Below are 21831 nucleotides of genomic sequence, written 5' to 3' on the forward strand. Positions count from 1 at the left end.
ATGGAAAGTCATTCCGGAATTAATCAATCCCAGCCCAGGGAGAAGGATTTTTAGCACTATAAAGAATGTCCAAGTTAAGTGGTTCAAAAATTTTCAAATTATGAAAACATATCTACTTAAGAACACTAGCACGACTACCAATTGTTTATGTTACGGTTAGGCTAAGCACTTTACACATATTATCTAACTTAAATCTGTACAACAATTCTATTAAGGGTTCATTATGATTTTGATTTTAAAATGAGAGAAAATGAGACTTAGAGAGCTCAAGATAACCTGACCAATCAAGAACAAGCTGGTTCATTGGTGGGGCCCAGCTTTGAAACCAAATGAGTCTCACCCAAAAGCCTGTCTTCTGTCACCCTTAGTACACTGCCTTTATTTAAAATCATCTCCTACTATTGTTGAAACAAATAATAGTAATACAATTTCTGAAAAAAAAACCTATTTATCCCAATTGATAATTTTCCACTTTTGCTGCTTTCAAATGACTATAATATAATTTTTATGAAGAGGGCATTTAAATGTTTGATTTTCTTTAATGTCATTTTATTCCCTGTCCAAGTCTATAACAAATATATTACCATCTCTTGAATAAATATAAGTCCTTGTTGTTTGCTTTGGATGCAACTAGGAGAAAAAAATTCATAAAAATACACAAATATAGGGCGGTTCTTCTGATCTCAAACCTATAGGCAGAAAGCATTTCTCCAGGGCCTGAGAAGTTGTCTTCTTGTCACATTAATGAAATTTAGCCAACAAGACAATGAAGAGCAAGCATCCTTGCTGGCTTTTCCAGAGTAGGGCTTCACTAACATCATCTTTCAATTGTCCTTTCCCAAATTTTCTATATGATCCTTGGCAGTAAGGGATTAGGGAGCATCTGTGGTTCTTAGCAAAAGAAATGACCCAATTTGTTCATATCAGTACTACTCTCAATAAATAAGATAAAGGACAAGCATTATCTTGGTACTAAGAAAACAGAATTGGTTTTGAGTTAGAATTTCAACCAAGATCCACTGCTTATAAGTTACATGATCTAGCATCTAGAAATTGCCTAGCATAAAAAAGGGGCTTCATAAACATTTATTTAATAAACAAATGAATACGAGAATAGATTGTAGTTCTCTTAAGGATCAATTTTCTTATTTTTGAAATAAAGACAATGTGACTTCTATAAGGTTCTTAGAAGAAGTAGAGATAATATAAAGTGTCTGGCATGTAGCATACACCTAATCACTGGTAGTTATTAACAGGACAAAGATGGCAAAACAAGTTTAGGAGCATGTTTAATGTAGATTTTGTTACTGGGCAGGTCTGTGTATATCCATATCTTATTTGCAAATTTGTGTAACTAAGATTCAGAACATGGGAAATGAATACTTTATGGAATAAACTAGAAATGAGATAGGTAAATTCTCAGGGAAAGAGAAAAAAGAGACCCTTACTAGATGGAGACCCAGATCTAAAAGCATAATCAGCCATGCTATCTCTTTAGTTAAATGAACAAAACCTCCAGCGTATACTTGTACCAGATCATCTAGAACAAAACAATCAATTTACATGTCACCAGATTCAAAGACCTAAACAATGTGCCCACAACTAATTTATGGCTAGACTTCTTTTAGCCAAGAAGAAACATTTTGAACTCCAAATATCAAATGACTGACAAAGGGATCTGATTTCCACAAAAGCTTGCCTGAGAACCTAGACTTTCCTTCCCATGAAAATCATACATACAGTCAGAGAGGTCAACCCTGTGGGCATCACTTTTCTTTTCTTTTTTTAGAATTAAGGGTTCCTGCTCCTGCTTTTGTGGTGTGAATACTTTTGCTTTGCTGTCCTGTAATAAATCTTTGTTTGCACCTTGCTTTCAACGTGTCCTGAAATGCATTTCAGCAGTGTTAAGAATCTGCCCAGGGCAGTTGAGGTCCCACTGCCCTCATGGAGTGACATCCTTGGACCCCAGTATAGTGACAGTTACATTAAAATCCATTGCCCCCACCTTCCCCAATTGATCTCTTTAGTAAAGATGGGATCTGGCTAAGTTGCCCAGGTTGTCCTCTAACTTGTGATCCTCCTGCCTCAGTGTTCCAAGAAGCTGGAATTACAGGCATGCACCACTAAGCCTGGTTCTGTTGTCTTTTATTATTATTATTTTTAAAATAATATGTTTAGTTAACCAATCAATTAATTAATTAATTTAATGTGGTGCAGAGGATCGAACCCAGTGCCTCACACTCTACCACTGAGCCACAACTCCAGCTCTCTGTTGCCTTCCCCCCCACCCCTGGGTACCAGGGATTGAACTCAAGAACACACACTTGACCACTGAGCCACATCCCTAGCCCTATTTTTATTTTATTTAGAGACAACATCTCATTGAGTTGCTTAGCACCTCGCTTTTGCTGATGTTGGCTTTCAACCTGCGATCCTCCTGCCTTAGCCTCCTGAGCCGCTGGGATTATAGGCGTGTACCACCACACCTGGCCCTCTGTTGCCCTATGAACAGATCTTTATCTTTTGCTTGATTTTATAACATCATGCATTGATGTATTTGGAAAACATGGGTTAAGTTATGCATTTCTTCTGAATGTTGACATACTTCATTATATGCTATCCCCAAAAAAAAAAATCACATTTGTTAATATCACCACTAATGTCACCAGAAAAGTATTTTAGCTGTCCATCTATGGTGAAGGATATAATTTTATGCTTGACAACTCATTTTATTACTAGCAACAAATATCCATCAGTTCTTTTACTTGAAAGTGACCAATTCACTTTGTTCATTTTGGAGAAAATGTTTGCCAAATATCCAGGATACATAAGCACAGTTTGTCAGTTATATTTCCAAGTAAATATGATTTCGGCTGGGGGAGAAAAAATAAACTAGTTCAGCTCAGGCAAGCCATAAGTGCTTTTCTTTGAGACAACCAGTGTACATTAGTGTGTAGCATAAGTGTTTATATTTTCCATTATGTCACAAATTATTAAGAGTTAAAATTTAGGGCTGGGGATGTGGCTCAAGTGGTAGCGCGCTCGCCTGGCATGTGTGAGGCCTGGGTTCGATCCTCAGCACCACATACAAAACAAAGATGTTGTGTCCACTGAAAAAAACCTAAAAAATAAATATTAAAAAAAAGAGTTAAAATTTAATAAAGACATTGATTTTTAAAAGGCCCTTTCTTTCTTTCTTTTTTTTTAAGGCCCTTTCTTTTCTAATTTCAAGTCCAAGGCAATGAAGAATATGATACCAGTATAGTTTTGTGTCATGGCCTTGACTCATGCTAAGGTGCAAGCAGTTTTATAAACCATTACTTTGGAGACACTAATGCATATTACCCAGCATGGTAGTGCATAGCTATAAACCCAGCTACCTGCGAGGCTGAGGCAGGAGGAGTCCAGATTTAAGGCCATCTGGGAAGCATAGTAAGACCCTGTCTTGAGTAAAATAAAAAGGGCTAAAGATGGAGCTCAGTGGTCAAGTGCTTGCCTAGCAATGTGCAAGGGCCTGGGTTCAATTAAAAAAAAAAAAAAGTAAACAGAATAAAAACTGTGGAGAAGCCTTATTACAATAATGAGAATAATTTAGATTTTTGTAGATCCCCTGAAAAGGTCTAGGAAATCTCAAGTCCCTATCCAACACTTTGAGAATCACTAATTACAGCAATATGGCCACTGATGGATAAGAATAAAAGAATGAAATTTCATTCTCATTATCCATTTACTTACCCTATGCAAATCAGTCCCTGCAGTAGCTCTCTTTGTAGACACATTATGAAACTGAATACTCTAGGTTATAGAGAAGACATAAAGTACCAGAGGTTTTGTTTTGTTTGGGGTTTAAAGGTTCTGGAATTTACAGTTTCCCCCTCCCCCATCAGACTTAAATGAGGCAGAAAAGAAACATCCCAGACAAAAGGTGTACCTTGGGTATGTGAAAAACCATTTTCCCAGTGGAAAAGAGAAGATATACCGTTTTCACTTAAGCTTTGACATGAACAAAGTAATATTTTAATACTAATTCTTGGAGTGATTTGTAAGAGAAAAAAATCATTCACTTATATTTTGGTAAAGAATGTACACTGTGGTTAAATTTACAGGTATTTGATAGCTTCATGCCTCGGGGCTGCATCTTAGACATGCATTAAATAAGGAGAAACAACTGTCACTGAACAATTCAATTTGCAATATACAGTCATTTGATTTTCTAGACAAAAAAAGATAAGCATTTCTTTCAACTAATCAACATTATGCTCATAAGTCAATATGAATAAGAAGTCATACTTGACATATGATTATAATCTAATTGCTAATTTAGAGAATATAGCAATTCTTATCATTTAAAACTTGAATATTCTATGTACAAAAGGTAGTGAGTGCAGTTTTATTCAGATGTTTCTGCTAAATTTTATGCAGCATATTTCATTTTTTATAGCACCCAAACTCTTTGAAGATATTTTTTTTCAGGATATTCTATATTTTAAAATGCAAATATATTCAATAATAGAAATAAGTATCATTAACTTTAAGGGTAACAATTATAGGGCCATCACTTGGGAAGACTTTATTCTTGCTGTGACAGGTACTTTACCTTGTATCACGTTTAATACTTCATTAGATGATCGCTTTCCCATAATAATCAGGAAAAGTGGAAACTGATCTGTTTTTTGAGTCCGAATGGTTTGTGCAACAACACTGCCAAAGTGTCTGTTACACATTGTCAGAAACCTTAAATGAGACAAAATCCAAAGTCAGTTTCATTTCAGAGTTTAATAAATTCACTAGTACTTCTAACAAAACCCTTATTATTAGTTCTGTAAAAATTAGCTTACCTTTTATCAATATATAAAATCTTGCTATACTTTCAACTAAATCTTAGTGATTATCATAGAAAAGCAGGAAGTACACCCTAAAAGCTGTCTGGGACTGATAGCATAGGATTCTCAGTCTAAAATATTACAAGCTGTACTACCTAAAAACTATGAGGAAAAAACCTATCAAATGAATTTCAAGAGGACAGACTTTCTTAAATAGAACAAATAATATAGCATGGTATCAAGACAGACTGACTAGCAAGATTCTAAGAAACACAATTTAGCAACATTTTCACAAGTCTTTAGAATCAAGAATTGCACTTCAAGAATTGCGTATTCTCTAGTATATTAGAAGATCTTCTAGTTTTGTACTTAGTATAGGATAAAAATAATAATTCTAAGCTTTTGGCCAAAAAAGCTCAGAGATATTAGCATACCGAAGTCTAGCATTAGTATTCTTAACACGATCTGGAATAAATGAAAAAACTGATAAAGCTTTTCTCTTCTATTAGAGGACTGTTTGAAATTAGCATTTCTTTCAAGAGAAAAGGGTAGCTTATGATATGTTTTCAGATCTGATGGTAAAAAGTAAATGTCATAATAATAATGAATTATGAAAGACCAAATGCAAATATAGAATGCTTTAATAAGATCCAATTTAATAAAGTCTGTAAAAATAATGGACTTTTAATAACACAGGTCACAAAAGGCAAAACAGTGGAAATTCTGGGGACTAGCCACTGGTACTGGCTTATTAATTCTTAATTATGTTCATGAAAGGCAACTTAAATCGTGTGTTTTCTTATGCCTTATGATAATATTTTAGGTAACAACTCCTCTGAAATGTATGTTCTAGCTGATGAGCAAAGTCCTGTCGTCACATGCATTAGAAGGTAAATCTATTTGAAAAGACAAACGACATTAAAATGTCATGTGCTCAGATTCATTTGATATCCAAATTCAAAACAGAATCAAACCTCTTAATTTTTAAAGCCAATATATTTTCTGTCTATAGAAATTCATCTCCAAAAACTAGGCTGAATCCTCCATAAAACCTGTGCTGTGACTACAGAAAGTAGATCTTCTTAAGACTACTAGAACTGTCGGCAAGAGTGTCAAGACAAGTTAGCACTACTGTAATAAGTTCATTGAAAGGCAGGTTCATATACACATTTGGAGCAGCAATAACAAGACCTCATGGCAATTTGAAATGACAAGGCCTTAAGAAATCCATTGTCAACCATGAAATATCAGTGCCCCCATGAAAATTCAAATCTTCACATTCCACAACTATTATGGGATAAAAGGTGCTCAAGCAGCCTAAGCCTCCATACCAAATTTCACACCCATATATCTTTAACTCATCAATGGGGATGTGTAGATCAGGAGGCTAGCAAGTTAGGATCTCATTTTCCTTTCTGCCTCTTACTAAAATATTTGAAGTCAGCCTTGACCCTGATCTGACCATTGGCAACCTCTAAAATTAAAGATGTCAAAAACAGTTGGAATGCCGTTTACTACAAAAGGGAGAAAATAAGTCCTTGTTGCTTTCACACCAATGGAGTAAGTGAATATCACACAGTAGATACCCATCACAGCACTAGTCTCCAAGCAATATCAAATATTACCCAAACAGGATACCCCCAAAAAAGGAAAGAAAAAAGAAAGCAAATGAGCAGAAAGGAGAGGGAGGGAGAACAAAGCAGACGGCTTAGTGGTTTTGAGAATTCCATTTCAAGACAACTTTGCCTACAAACTGTGACTTCACAAACTTCCTTTTTGTGAAAATGAGCAAGCAAATTCAAGAGAGGTATAGTCTTCAAAGATATATAGATATTCAATTAACTTTAAAAAATCATTTTTTTTGAATCAAAGATTGGCAAGTCATTCTAACTTTTTGAAAGGAGTTGAGAAATATACAGGGATCGTGTACTCAGCTGATACCAGAGAGTAGCCTTAAATTAACACTTTGTTCAAATAATAATAAAAAAAACCTTAAATTTTAATCAATCTAGTTAATCTTCCTAAAATTTGAATCATATTTGAGATTTGTGATCAATTGAGAAGTTGTAGGGTCAATGGAATGTATGAAATTACAAAGTTCCTACTTTGAAATTATATAATTAGTAAGAACTTCACACACAGATGTCCATTCTTTCTCATGGCTGGGAGCTCTGCTTCTTCTTCCCAAGAGGAGCATAAAGTCACCACAGCAGCACATTAATAACAGTAAAAAATTCAGTTCAAAACAGAAGAAAAACAGGGGAAAAATAACTCATTTTAAGAGAAAAAGTACAGTTTTTCTATTTATGGTATTTTCTTCCCTTTGACCAGATAAAAGTATGCCCATGTACCTAGTGGTAGGGCCAAAGCTGTCAACCCAACTGTAACTGACTTTGCATTCAGTAGAGTCATATATCATGAAGGGATAGTGGTATCTATAGTCATTGGATTCCAGCAATCTCAAATGCAAACAGGTAATCAATGACAACTAATCCATAGCAAGGAGAAGTGGCTCTTTCAATTACAGGATTTAGCTGGGCATGATGGTGCACACCTGTAATTCCAGCCACTTGGGAGGCTGAGGCAGGAGGATTCCAAGTTTGTGGCCAATCTGAGCAACTAAGTGATTGCCTGTCTCAAAATACAATTAGTAATAATGATGATGATGATGACACCAACAGTGTTGGGGATGTAATCTCAGTGGCATAATAATAATAATAATAATAATAATAATAATAATAATAATAATAATAATAATAATAGTAGTAGTAGTAGTAGTAGTAGTTCTGGGGATGTAACTCAGTGGCAGAGTAGTTTTCTAGCACATATAAGGCTTGGATTTAATTCTGAGTACTGCTATTAAAAAAAAATAATAAAATAATCTACCCATCACAGACATATTTGAGGAAGGGAATAAGAAGCTGCCACATTAAGTCCCTGAAACTGAAAGTTAGACTGACCAGACATAGAATAGATGCTGTCACTAAAGGAATAAAATGAGTTGGGAATGTGGCTAAACAGTAGTGCTCCTGCCTAACATGCATAAAACCCTGGGTTCAGTCCCTAGTTCCTCTCTTTCTGTCTCTTTCAACATACAACCAAGGGGTAACATGAACAAGGGAGATAAGAAAAAAGGAAATGGAAAAATGAATGAAAGAAAATGGCTAATCACAAATCAGGTACACTTTTATATTCACTAGTTCTTGCCATTAGAAAACCAAGAATAGGACGATAAGATACATGATTTTTACCTAAACTTCAGAGAAAAATAAACAGAATATTTGAAGGCCAGAATATATTAATCATTAGTAAAATTTTCTGTCTCTGAAGCATAGATTCTTTTTTTTCTACCTTGCTAATGGAAAAAAGGATTACTAATAAATCAGATATGGGAAAAAGTAATCTTTTAATTCAAAACAGGATATGGTTTAGTTTCTTTCAGTCAAAGTCATAATTATACTTTAACAAAGCTATACTTCCTAGCAAACAGATATATTACGTGAAATTTAGGGAGAGGAAGTTGAAATTTTATAAACACTTATTATCTATCTATTATATACTAGGTATTGTAAAAGAAGAAACATTTGATTTTAAAATGGAGGGCATAAGAATGCCACTACTCTATTGATGAGTTCCTGATTATTACACTTCGATGTGATTTCCATAAGTTTAAAGTGACTCATATAAAATGGGAATAACACTGTCTTTAAAACACCTATAATCTTGTAAGAATGAAGTAAGGCAAGATTCCAAAAACACTTATACCTATGTGCAGAATATGGTAGGCCTTAAAACTGATAGCCATTTTATTATTGTTACATACAAAATTAACAATTTTGTTATTACTTTCACAATTAAAATGAAATCTTCAGGTTTATACTGAGGGATTTTTGCACAGTAAATTATAAGAAAATACAATTATAGATGCTTCAGCTGTGCAATACAACAAAACTTTAGTTAAATGTGAATATAAAACAAAAATCACGGGCTGGGGATATAGCTCAGTTGGTAGAGTGTTTGCCTTGCATGCCCAAGGCCCTGGGTTCAATCCCCAGCACCACAATAAAACAACAACAAAAAAGGCTTTAGCCTCTCTCTCCTATAGAGAGATGGACTTTATTTGTTATCTCTATCAAATAAACTCTTGTGTGTATCTCAACAACAAAAACACCAAAATCACTTTTATTTTTTATATATTTATATTTTTAAAAGTTAACTTAAAACCAACAATATCAAAATAACTGTTTACTCTTGAACAACATCTTTCTGATAATGTGTGAACCATTTCTCCCAAATGAGAGGTTACTGGGCAGAAAAAAATTCATGTATAAATTCAAAAAACTTCAGATTTTGGAGCATTCCAGATTTTAAAATTTTGAAATAGGGATGTATATATTTCCAAATCCAAACAATGCTAACGGACTTCTCCCATACTGTCCAACAGTTTGAATAATATTTTAATAGTATTTTGTATGCACTTCCTTAACTGCAACTGCTTGCCTACTTTTTAAAAAAAGCCATCTTGGTTTAAGAAGCTTCTTCCCTTTCAAACAGACCAAACAGTTTTTTGTCACAGCTGTCTCACTATTTACATGTATTCATTTTTTTTTTTTTTTTTGTAGCGAGGATTGAACCCAGGATGCTCAAACCACTAAGCCACATCCCCAGTCCTTTTTTTATATTTTACTCAGAGACAGGGTTTCGCTGAGTTGCTAAGTGCCTTGCTAAGCTGCTGAGGCTGGTTTTGAACTCGAAATCCTCCTGCCTCAGCCTCCAGAGCCACTCTGATTACAGGCATGCACCACATACCCAGCAACATGTATTCATTTATGTTTGTTCAGTGACATTTATACAGATTGACAAAACAAAACAAAACAAAACAAAAACAAAAAACCAGAATGTAAGATAAAGGAGCTTAGAGATCACCTAGCTATTACACAATTCTCTTTACCTCCTTTTTTTGCTTTACTAGGAAAAATTCACAAGTCTGAATGCCCCTCAAATTCCACTGTCAGTTTCTTTCTGTAAACTGAAAATTCCCATTGAGAATGGTCTTCAGCATGGCTGGTATATGCCCCTTTGTTCTTTGATTTTTGGTTTAAACTGAATTAATGAAAACAGGATATATATATATATATATATATATATATATATATATATATATATATATATATATTTAAAATGGGAGAAACTAACCATAAAGGCATTGATCCTCAACTTCTAGTAGCCTAGGAATCACCTAGGGAGTTTATTTGTAAGGCAAATTCCTCAGCTCCATCCCCCAGGGGTCAGGTCCAGGAAAGTGCCTTTTTAATAGATTTTGATGTAAGTGGTTAATGGCCACACTTTTTTAGAAACACTTTTCATGACAGAAGACTATTTTCCTTGTAAAGATTAGAAGTTGTTTCTGAGGCATTTCCTTTTTTTTTTTTTAAAAAGCTGGACACAATAACTTTATTTTATTTTATTTATTTTTATATGGTTCTGAGGATTGAACCTGGGCCTCGCACATACTTGGCAAATGCTCTATCGCTGAGCCACAACCCCAGCCCCCTGAAGGCATTTCTTAAAGAAGTCATCCCCAAAACATTTCAGGTGATGGAGCTTCAGTGGATCTTAACATTTTTAAAGTGATCACCTCAGAAGACTAATTTGAAAATCCAAAAACCTGTTGGCACTCAAAAAGCTCAAGATTTTGGAGCATTCTGGATTTTAGAATTTTGGATTAGGGATGTAAATATCTCCCCATCCAAAAAACTCTGACAAGTGAAATACTTCTGGCCCTAAGCTTTTCAAATAAGGGTTATTTGACTTATAATAAGAACATAAATATTATTTTAAGTACATGAAAACTTCCCCAAATAAGGGTATGCTTTATTTTCCTTATATCTAGACCCTAGAATTTAGTTGAGAAGGATAATATCAGATGCAGAAATTCTTTGTCTAGCAATGTAAATAGAAGATCCATTTTCCAGGGGAGAGCAAATATGTATTAAATTTAATGCCTAACATTTCTTCTGTGTTTTGACTCTTACCAATCAATAAATGTTTATGAAAGCCTACTAAATGTGAGTTGAGCTATGGTTTGTATTCTAAGGGGACTAAGAATATTTTGGCTTTGGTAAATCAAGGTCCCCAAATAGTAAACTCAAGCTAGTATATGACTAGGGCCTACATGTAGTGGTTTAGATTTCTGGAGAAAACACAGAAGAGAATTAGAACTTAGAAGTCAGGGAGAAATTTGTATAGCAAGGCAGTGCTTCTAGACAGGAAACCACTCTCATCTCTACATTTCCTAGTAGTTAACATACATGTGTTGCATAACTGGGCCAGTTTATGCTTCAGTAACCTTTATTTCCACTATGACAATGTTGACCATGAGACTTTCCTTTTCCTCTTCCAAATACTACTGAAATCAGTTTAATTAAGAAGTTCAATAGACTAAGTGACATAGAAGAATGGAGGGAAGAAGAGAGGATAGGAAAAGGAAAGATAGTGGAATGAATCTGACATAATTTTTCTATGTACATATATGAAAAAAACTAGTGAATCCCACAACAGGATAGATACATCCACAAGAATGAGGTCCTAATTAGAATAAGATATATTCCATTTTGTATAATTGTAACAAAACAGATTCAACTGTCATGTATAACTACAAAGAACCAATAAAAAAGTAACAAAACAAAACAAGGAGACACACACACATTAAAAAAAAAAAAAAAAGGACAAGTTGGGCCTTGGGTTCATACCCACCACCACTACTGCCACTGGCAAAAGAAAAAAAAAAAAAAAAAGACACTCAGGATGAATCTTCATGATCTCCAAAGCTTTCACTGTCCTTCTCTCCCCACAAGTTCATTTGGCCTCTCATATGAACCAAGCAGGTGTTGGCCCACAAGTTCTAAACTTCCCTCTGACTTTTAGGAAACAGCAGTTTTTATATAATTTCATTCTGTCACTACCCATTGACTCAGGAAGGTGGAAAATATCCAAATATTAACATAATTGAGCAAGTAGGAATTATTGCAAGAACCATAGTCTTGTGGAAAGAACAAAGACTTTGGAGTCAAATGAACCTGACTCACTAGTTGTGCCTTTGGATAATTTAATCTTCCTGAACTTCAGCTTTCTTATGTATAAATGAAGATAATAGATAACGATATGCAATTTTGGAATTGGTCTGCGAATTCATAAATATTACTTCTTTTTCCTCCCTTTTATGTGCTTCAGAGTCATATCTGGTTTCTCCTCTCCACAGAATAAATATAAGGTAAAATGTTTCTTAAAATAAGCTTACTGGTCTATAGCTTCTAGAGTATGTATCAGCATTATCATAAAATGATGTTCTGATCTAAGGTAGAACATATAACATGTTATCATGTTCTATTATTTTTTTACAGCTGCCAAATTTGGAGACTTCATGATTTTAGTATGTAAAACATTTTCAGCATCATTTGGTTGGCTGGTTTCTCTTAGAACCCTGACATTTATAAATAATTTCCGTAAGTATTTGAAAAGACCTATCGTTCTAATAGGCTAAAAAAAGTAGTAGGAGAGCCTTAGTTGAAATGTCATACATAGGAGGAAAGTCTTTAAAAAATAAAAGACCAATAGCACACAATATTACACTTTAGTCACTCATCAAAGCTCCATGCAAGATTTGATAAAGGCTCACTTGAGACAGCTGATGTTTGATAGCATTGAATGGACATGTTAACTGTGTAGGCTTTTCCTCTAAGCTGTGTATCAGTTTTAAGTTAGATCTTCAAAAAGGAATAAAGACCATTCACCTAAGCTCCCCAAAGTATTACCATTACTGAAAAAAATAGACTTAATTCAAAGCTCTCTGCTTTTATAGGGGATTAATACAAAAACTTCTTCTGTATAACATAATTGTCTATTACATTTCTTAATGTCACTCAAATAGAAAATCACACAACAAAATTCAGCCTTTAATTCAGTGTCAGGAAATCTTAAAATGAACCTGTTAAACTTCTATTAACAGATGATAAAAAGTATAAAGGACAAACTGTAAACTCTAGGGCACATAAGAGAAATATAATGAGTGTATATCAAATGAACAGATGAATGAGTGAGTATATGCTTATGACATCTTTTTTTTTTTTTTTCTCTAACTGCAAGAATTTCAGAGCTGAATTTGGTGTTTAGGCCCAAAATATAAGTCAACTATTACCACTGTTAATTGGTTTTCATTTGTTTTTATTTTTCTGATTTATATTTATTTACTCTTGAATAGTGATTACATCCATTTTTAAAAGTAGAAAAAATGTTAATGCTAAATACACACCCCTAATCTGGGGACAAATATGTAAATATCTTGATTTTCAAATAGTACCTACCAATAAATTTGCCCTTAGTCCCTATAAGATTGAGAAAAGTTGTTTAGACAAATTGTTTATGAATACTTAGAACATAGTAGTGATGAATAGGAGGTAGCATAGGTCACTAAAAACACACCAAATCGTCATGGCACACTTATAATACCAGCAACTGGGGAGGCTGAGGCAGAAGATTTGTGAGTTTGAGCCCAGCCTGGGCAAGTTTCAAAATAAAAAATGAAAAGTGGGGCTGGGGTTATAGCTCAGTGGTAGAGCACTTGCCTAGTATGCATGAAGCACTGAGTTAAATTCTCAGCACTGCATATAAATAAAAAAATAAAGGTCCATTTACAACTAAAAAAATATTTTAAAATTAAATAAATAAAAAGGGTTGGGGATGTAGCTCAGTGGTAGAGTGCCTCTGGATCAATCACCAGTACCTCAAAAAATAAAAACAAACAAACAAACAAACAAAAAAGGAAGAACATACCATGCTTGCCTAACACGAGATTATTACACTGTGAACTCCTGAATGTTCAATAAACTTTGACAATCTGGACTTTGGAGAGGCATGTGAAGAGGTGTTTCAAAAGATCCTTCAGGATAAGATTCAGAAACACAAGCTAAATTAAATAAGTTCATCTGTTACCAGGAAATTCAATCTATAGAGTGCTACCAAACTGAGTGTTGTCTCAAATAATTAAGTATTTGGCTTTGTCCTGTCAACATTTTCATATGTGAGATAAGGAAATCAAATATATATGTATAAGTAAATGCACTGAACACTTACTCTTTTTAATCAATTATACCATTTAATTATAATAAAAACTCTAAGAAATGTGGCTTTATTTCCATTTTATAACATGTAAAGTTTATCTCAGAGGATTTATTCGAGTCATTCAAGGTCATTACAGTGTCCTAGTGGCATAGCTAGGATTTGAATCTTGGTCTGGGTAAATTGAAAGTTCATTCATATTCTTAACCATTATGCTATCCTTCATTTTTACAATATCCAACAAATAACATTGAGCCTTGTAATAAGAAAGAAAAGTGAACACACAACTTTTGCTCTTATGAAGCTTATATTTTAGTGGAAGAATTAGAAAATTAATTTAAAAATATGTAAAACTGATGTCTTATGGAAAGCTCAAGGAGGGTGCTATGAACAAGAATGATGGTGGGAAAGCCACCTTTAGAAAGGTTCATCAGACTTTTCTCAAGAGGGGACATTTACACTGAGACCTAAAGGACAAATGACGTCATTTGTCCTTCTGATGACTTCTGTTTCTTAAAAAACTAGTGAGGGCAGCTTTGAAAGGGAGTAGAGAGGTGTGTGATGTTTTGATAAACATGTGGTATCATCTAGAGATCTCACCCAGGAAGAAAGACTTAACTAGAGAATCCTAGTAGGCTTACCTAGCATTACTGTATGCTCACTAGTTAGTATGACTTTCTCCAGAAGTGTTTAACCACAAAGGCAAAGGGAAGGCAAATAAGTGGGTCCAACAAAGTGAATATATTGAATGGAGTTTAAAATATCACCAGGAATTGATAATGATGACTTTCAAAATCTACATAGGACAAAGAGGGAAATAAAAATTACAGACAGAAAGGTTGGGTAGAGTGAGAGAAAGTGGTAGAGTAACAGACTGGAGACTACACGAAGATTTAAAAAACAAGTACTTATTATATTTGAATGAGTGGGACTACTAGGAAGAAGTGGTCAGAATCAGATGTTTTACATAAAAATATATGCGGTGGTATAGTTTCCATTGGTAACCACAGAAAAATTTTCTGGAGTTAGACACATCTAGGAACTAAGAGGATTATCAAAGAGTAGAAACAAGAAGTTAAGGTGAGTGATAAATTTGTGAAAGTTAATAGAATTTGTACGCCCCCAAAGATCTTTTCAATTAATTGCATTAGTAGCAAATTGCAGATATATGGTTTATTATCAATTCAAGGTTGAAAAACAAGTAGGGGGTTTCAGTTGACTTCCGGAGTTTGACAGAAACCAATAATTAAATTCCAGAATAGTTTGTACATAGTACCAAACAAACTTCTGGAACACTATGTTGAATCCTTGCACCTTTACAGGAGACTATTTTATAAATAACAGTGAAAAAAATTAATTGTATTTGGTAAGAAAATGCAGGGAAAATGAGCAAAGGAGAGCTATAGGGAAATTGACAGTGGAATGTAATATTAGGAGATAAGTTAGGCTTATTTCAGATAAATACAAAACTAGAACCAAAACCAAGAAAGTTGTGGAAGGCCTCTATAGAAGAAGCACTATAGCAAAGAACTGTCCAGCTTTTAGACCAGCTCCTCAAACACTGTTCTCTCTAATATTTAGGCAGAGATTGGAGCAATATCTGTCAAGCATATTATGGAGAAAAAGGTCCACATGGCTGCAAATTGTGCTGCTAAGGATCTGTTTAATTCCCAATAAGATGTAGTAACTCTCATCTTACACTTCTCTTATATGCCTAACAGAACTTTGCTCATAGTAATATATATATATATATATATATATATATATATATATATATATATATATACAGCCTAGTTTGGATTCTTTAAATTTTTTCTATGACTACAGACTGAGTTAGCCAATAGTAAAGTAACAGATGGCTTTTAAAAAAGTTCTATAGTTTATGCTTCATTTGTGAACACTACAAAACTATTACTCTTTTCTATTACTTAATGCTATCAAGTTCAGAATCATAAAAAATATGCTTGTGGGCTGGGGATGTGGCTCAAGTGGTAGCGCACTTGCCTGGCATGTGCGGGGCGCTGGGTTCGATCCTCAGCACCACATAAAAAAAATAAAATAAAGGTGTTGTGTCCACGGAAAACTTAAAAAATAAATATTAAAAAATTCTCTCTCTCTCTCCTTAAAAAAAATATGCTTGAGAAAAGGACACCAAATCTATTCCATAATGAGTTATCTAAACTTAGAAGAAGCAGGATTCCATTTTATTCCCCAATTCCATTCTAATAGAAACTTATCCACTTTTTGGTGGTAATATTTGGCAGAACAGATCGTTAAGACTGTTGACATAAAACCTTGAGTGTCTATGCAGACTGATAGGCAGATACTGGACAAAATGTCAAAGGATCCAGTTTCTACATTGATTTTCTTTCTTTCTCTGTGTTACTGGAGATTGAAGCCAGAGGCGCTACATCCCTAGCCCTTTATATTTTTTGAGACTGTGTCTCACCAAGTTGTTGAGGGTTTTCCTTAAGCTGCTGGGACTGGCCTTGAACTTGTAATCCTCGTGACTCAGCCTCCTGAGTTGCTGGGATTACAGGTATGTGCCACCACATCTTGTTCCACAAGTAATTTTAAAATCACAGAACAAATCTGTTTATTTTATAATTTTTATTATAATATTAATTTTTCTGCTTTACTACTAGTATTTATGGAAGAGGAAAAATGTACTACTAATTTAAATGGCATAGGTGTTATGATTAGTTAAAAATTCTTCAGAAGCATCCATGAATATAAAAATTATTAATAATGACACAGCAGTTAAAAAACAAATTTTGGAGACCTTTTCAATTTCATACAATAAGAAAAGCAAAAGACCTGATGGAACACACATGTTTTAAGATATTTCAGTTTATCAATATCTTATTCTGGGAATTTGTTTCAATTGCTTTACATTTTGAAACCTATATAAATAGTGGATCAACTACCTCTCACAACCATATTGTTTTTTTAATTGAATGTATACATTCTAAAGTACAAGATGATTAGGTATTCGGATTGACAATTTGTACATAACTTTACAATTACACCACATGGAGTTAGAGAACAGAAAAGGATGTGGCAATAGATCATAAAGGTCCCAAGGCTTGGTGTCACACTCAGATTTCAGGCAATGTGACATGGTGAAAATCTTTTGAAATGCTGTGATTCTTATAATCATGATACCTAGAATATTCGAAGCACACAGTGCTTAGCAGAAATACCAACTAGATAATAATATAGTGCATGAGAAAAATAGGATTTGAAAAAAATTTATAATGTTCTTTGAACTGGCTTGTCAATAGTATCACCTTTGTATTATTCTTTCTAAACAACAGTTTTCATATATACTGTTTATTGACAACTGTATCTGAGTTAAATGCATATTTCCTAAATAGCATTAGGTAGATGAATATGGAGAAAAATATCCCCACCCAAATGCTTTGGACCAGATTCAATGCACTTACTATCAGGCAGTTATACATGTAGAAGTAGGTAGAAATGTGGGAAATGTCCAGATCAGAGGGGAGGAGGGAAGCTTGTAAACTGGTAATTTTAAATTATCTTGAAGGACATTTTAAAAGGATTATCTATTTTAAAGAGAGAAGAATGTATTATAAACAGTTTAGCCATCATCTACATAGAGATTGGTTTGTTCTCAATCTTAAGAGGCCATCACCTTTTATCCATTCCCCCTTTCCCTTCCTTTCAGTACTATTAGGAAACTATTCACAAGTGTACTACTGGACAATGCTGAGCAGTAATTATGACTTGCTGACAAAGAGATATGAACAATTACTGAGCCCATTTTGAAACCCTACACTAATAAAGTCATTAGATGCTGCCCTTGCCATGATCCTTCTAAAAGCTTCTGAAGTTACAAGAACACACGGCATTGTTTGCAGGGACAATTGCTGCTGGCAGAACGCAAACCTTGAGTTAAACCATGCTGCAAATTGATCTTGACATTCTGTTAAGACCGCCACTAAAAATCAAAAGCAGAGGAGAAAAGGAGAAAATGAGTGGGTAGGATGTAATCATGGAACAGGAGGGGTTCCTCCTCACCTTCTCTCCTCCCTCTTCACAAAACAAACCAGAGAGAAAATGACAAACTCTCCTGGTGTTTTGGAACCTTTATTTTAAAGCATTAATTAAGCCCTTGACCTGGGATGTTTAGGATGGCAATACACTTCCTTTAAAAGTACTGGAAGGAAAATGTTGCACAAAAGAAATAAAGAAGTTGGAGAAAATTATATGGACATCTGGCAAGAAGGCTCTCTGGAAGTCTTAGTACCCTGACCACAACATGTTCATCTGTTTTATCTGCTCTCCTCTGTAGAATACATATTTGCTCTTAGGGTAGCAGCTGGAAATTAGCACTCCTAGTGTCTCCCATGTAGACCCCACACCTGGGCTATATTTGCTGGATCAAATGGAAGTGTGGGGTTAGGCTAACATGGTCAGCTAGGCTTCAGCCAGGCATGAACCACTGAGTGGTCAGGAATTATGGGTAAGCCACTGTGAATATGGCTAATTACTAAGACGGAAAGTACAGATGAAGATGGCCTAGTGATAAAACATGCTTTAAGTTAATTAACTCTTGCCAAAGATTATGTGGAAAATTATTACTTGAACATTAAGGCTAACAAGTACCTGTTAGCACAGTAGAGGAAGTTTGCAGTAACCTTAAATACAGCAGCCAAGGGCATTAAGTTCAAAAGCTAAAAGCCACAGGCAATAGAATTATCTTGTGAACATTGGTATTAATGATGAATTATATATATATATATATAGCATGCAACCTGTGTAACCTGGGCACTATCAGAGTTCTTAGAGAACTCTTAACAGTTACTCTGAATATTGCAAAGCCTGATTTAACCATTTTGTAGCACATACAACATTTTTACCTCAGGAACTTGCACTTAAGCAACTAACACACTGGTACTCATAGCTGGCTGATTACCCAGATGCCACTATCCTAGTCAAAGTCAATGTTTAATTTTAAGTCTTCTGGAATTAGATCATTTATACAAGCACCTATATTTGCCTTGTGGGCCCTTCTAGTCAGAACAAGAAATAACCACTAATGCACTTATTACAGGTCAATGCTATGATCTACTCTACCCTTCCTTGATAAAGTAACTTAGCCAAGAACCCACTCATCATGGAAGGCAATGTTTCAATGCATGTGATATGTGTCCAAATATTTTTAATAGATGAAAGCAACTTAACACTTACTATGCTGGTAGTTACACAGTATTATTTATAGTTAATGTTGATGGTGCCCAAATGGAATGTGCCTGATTACTTGGCATATCTTACCAAATAACCAGGCAAGCATGCTGATTCCATGAACATGTTTATTTTAATCACTGCCATCACCACTTCAGAAGATTCAGTACCATCTGACAATGGCTCAACTTGGGATTACTTTTGGGATAGCACAGAGACTTGGCAAAGTCTGTGCAGGAAACTCTGGAACCCTTAAATGAACTCAAGTAGGTTGGAATTCAATCCCTTTTTCAGATGGTCTCGAGGTATGTATGGCCCTAGGTACAGGCCATGATATTTTAGGACTCCTTTAGGGACTGCAGAAGACAAAGTATTCAGCCTGGACATTTTAAGTTCATTATGCAAGGAAACAAAGGCTGTAGTTTTATTAGTCCTATTAGTAGTTACAGAGGAAGATGACACAGTTAGAGGACCAATGCTCTTGCCATTACCCAAGCTTAATTTCCACTGCTTTCACAATAAGCTTGATATAGATTATTTATTACCAATTTGGTACTTAATTTTTAAAAATTATTATTATTTTTTTTAGTTGTAGATGGACATAATACCTTTATTTTGTTTAGGTATTTTTTTTGTGTGTGTGGTACTGAGGATCTAACCCAATGCCTCACATGTGCTAGGTAAGTGCTGTACCACTGAGCCACAGCCCAGTCCCAGTATTTAATTTTTAAAAGGCATTATGTAATGTATAAGATTATAGATATACCACCCTTAGGGAGCTGACAACCTTGTAGGCAGATAACCAATAACTGTACACTGTAATGAGTGCTATTAAAGCAAGCTACTATAGGAATATTATGGGAACACATAGAAAGTGCATTTTGAACCCAGACTGAAGTGGAAGATGAGGAAAGCCAAGGCTTCTAGGAAGTGATATTTGTCCTGAATTTTAAGAAATTATCCTTTCACAGCTAAGTACTAATTCATTAAGAGTACATTGTACTCAAAATATTTTTATTGTTTTAGTTAAACCATGATGGTTTTCTACGTATTATGCATCCAAAAGATATTTGATCTCTGTTCCACCAACTGCTTGTAGGCATACTGGGATGGATCAATAACAAAACTTTTTTGGATCTGTCCCTCCCAGTTGATTGGCTTAATCCTCAATCTGGTTCAGACCATACAGGATTATATTAGTTGCCAGTTCCCTTCCATCTTTCTTTCCTCAACAATTATCTCAAGCACTGACCCTTCATTCCAGATACTTAATTATGATGCTTTAAATAATACCAATACTCTTTGTAAAGAATAAAAAAGCCACAACCTAATAGACTAGGAATGCTACTAATACAAAAATTTTTGAATAGAAAAAGTAAAATTCTATTCACATTTTTCTGTGTGTCATCTCTTTAAAGTCCTTCTCTGACTCCCTTATGCGTAACAATTTCCTATGGGGTTTACTCCTGAAGCACCTTTCACATACATTATATATTATCTCTTTTGTGTGACTTTTAAAATTATTTTTTAAATTTTGAGTCATGGTTTTCTGAGGCTAGCCTTAAACTTGCAACCCTGCTTCAACCTCCTGAATTGCTAGGATTACAGGTGTGTGCCACTGTGCCTAGTGCTACTTTTGTTTGCCTTGATTACTAGACTATCAGTGCTTTGAGAGTTAGGATTGTCTTGCTCAACTTTTCATCCTCAGTTCTTAGCACCATTCCTGGTTTATACTAAATATTCAGTAAATATTTACTCAATGAATAAATGTGAAGAAATATAAAAACTTTCTTAAAATATTTTTTAGTCATGTCCAGGAGTGATTTTGCAAGGTCCCCTTGCTTACTATTACCTGTTTCTATCTCTTTCATTTATAGGTATATCCTTCTATCAGGTTCATTAGTAAAATGAACAGTTAAGAAATTATACCCTCTAGCACCTCTTATGACAACCTAGGGTTTTCATCCTATGACTTTACGAAAGAATGGTCCTGAAATCCATCGACACAGCTGTCAACAAAACCATGGAATTTTTAAAGAAATTCCATTTAAATATGCAACACTGAAATTATAAGCAGCATTCTTAGATGGAATTGGATGCATATATTTATTTGATAAATTCTGAGTTTCTTTCTCCTAGAATTTAATTTATAATAGCAAGTGATATTAATATCCTGGTAACTTCACCAAAGCATTCACATGACTTCAATATCCTTCATTTATCTTCTACACACCAGAGATTCACAGTAAATTGTGCTTGGAGGATTAATGTTTCTGTAGCCTTAATTAGAATATACCTTAAGCAAAAATATTTGATCAGCAAGATCCTTCCCATCTTGGACATCAGTGTCTAGAGGTATAACATCAGGTGGTAGTCCTAGAAACCACTAGGGAAGTATACAAGTTAAATAGCTTACAGATCCAGGTCCCTCTACATTTATATGATTTGTCAGAACTAGGATAGCCAAGATGGGACAAGAAAAACTATCTGCCATAAATTTATTCAAAAACTATTATTACAGCAGTTATAGAGAAAACAGTTAAAAAGCCAGGGCTACAATCTTATTTTTTTAATTTATTTTTTAGTTGTATTTGGACACAATACCTTTATTTTATTTATTTATTTTTATGTGGTGCTGAGGATTGAACCTGGTACCTCACATTTGCTAGGCAAACGCTCT

At 34.5% G+C, this 21831-nt stretch overlaps 1 protein-coding gene across 1 annotated transcript in view; it reads right to left on the bottom strand.

Annotated features, from left to right (window-relative positions):
• The window catches only part of Faf1 (Fas associated factor 1), a 399930-nt gene that overhangs the window by 76436 nt on the left and 301663 nt on the right, over nt 1-21831 (bottom strand). The window contains exon 14 of the mRNA XM_077791122.1: nt 4598-4734. Coding sequence (XP_077647248.1) covers nt 4598-4734 — 137 coding nt within the window. The remainder of the gene's footprint in view (nt 1-4597; nt 4735-21831) is intronic.

Source organism: Urocitellus parryii, chromosome 11, assembly GCF_045843805.1.
Source record: "Urocitellus parryii isolate mUroPar1 chromosome 11, mUroPar1.hap1, whole genome shotgun sequence".
NCBI lineage: Eukaryota > Metazoa > Chordata > Mammalia > Rodentia > Sciuridae > Urocitellus > Urocitellus parryii.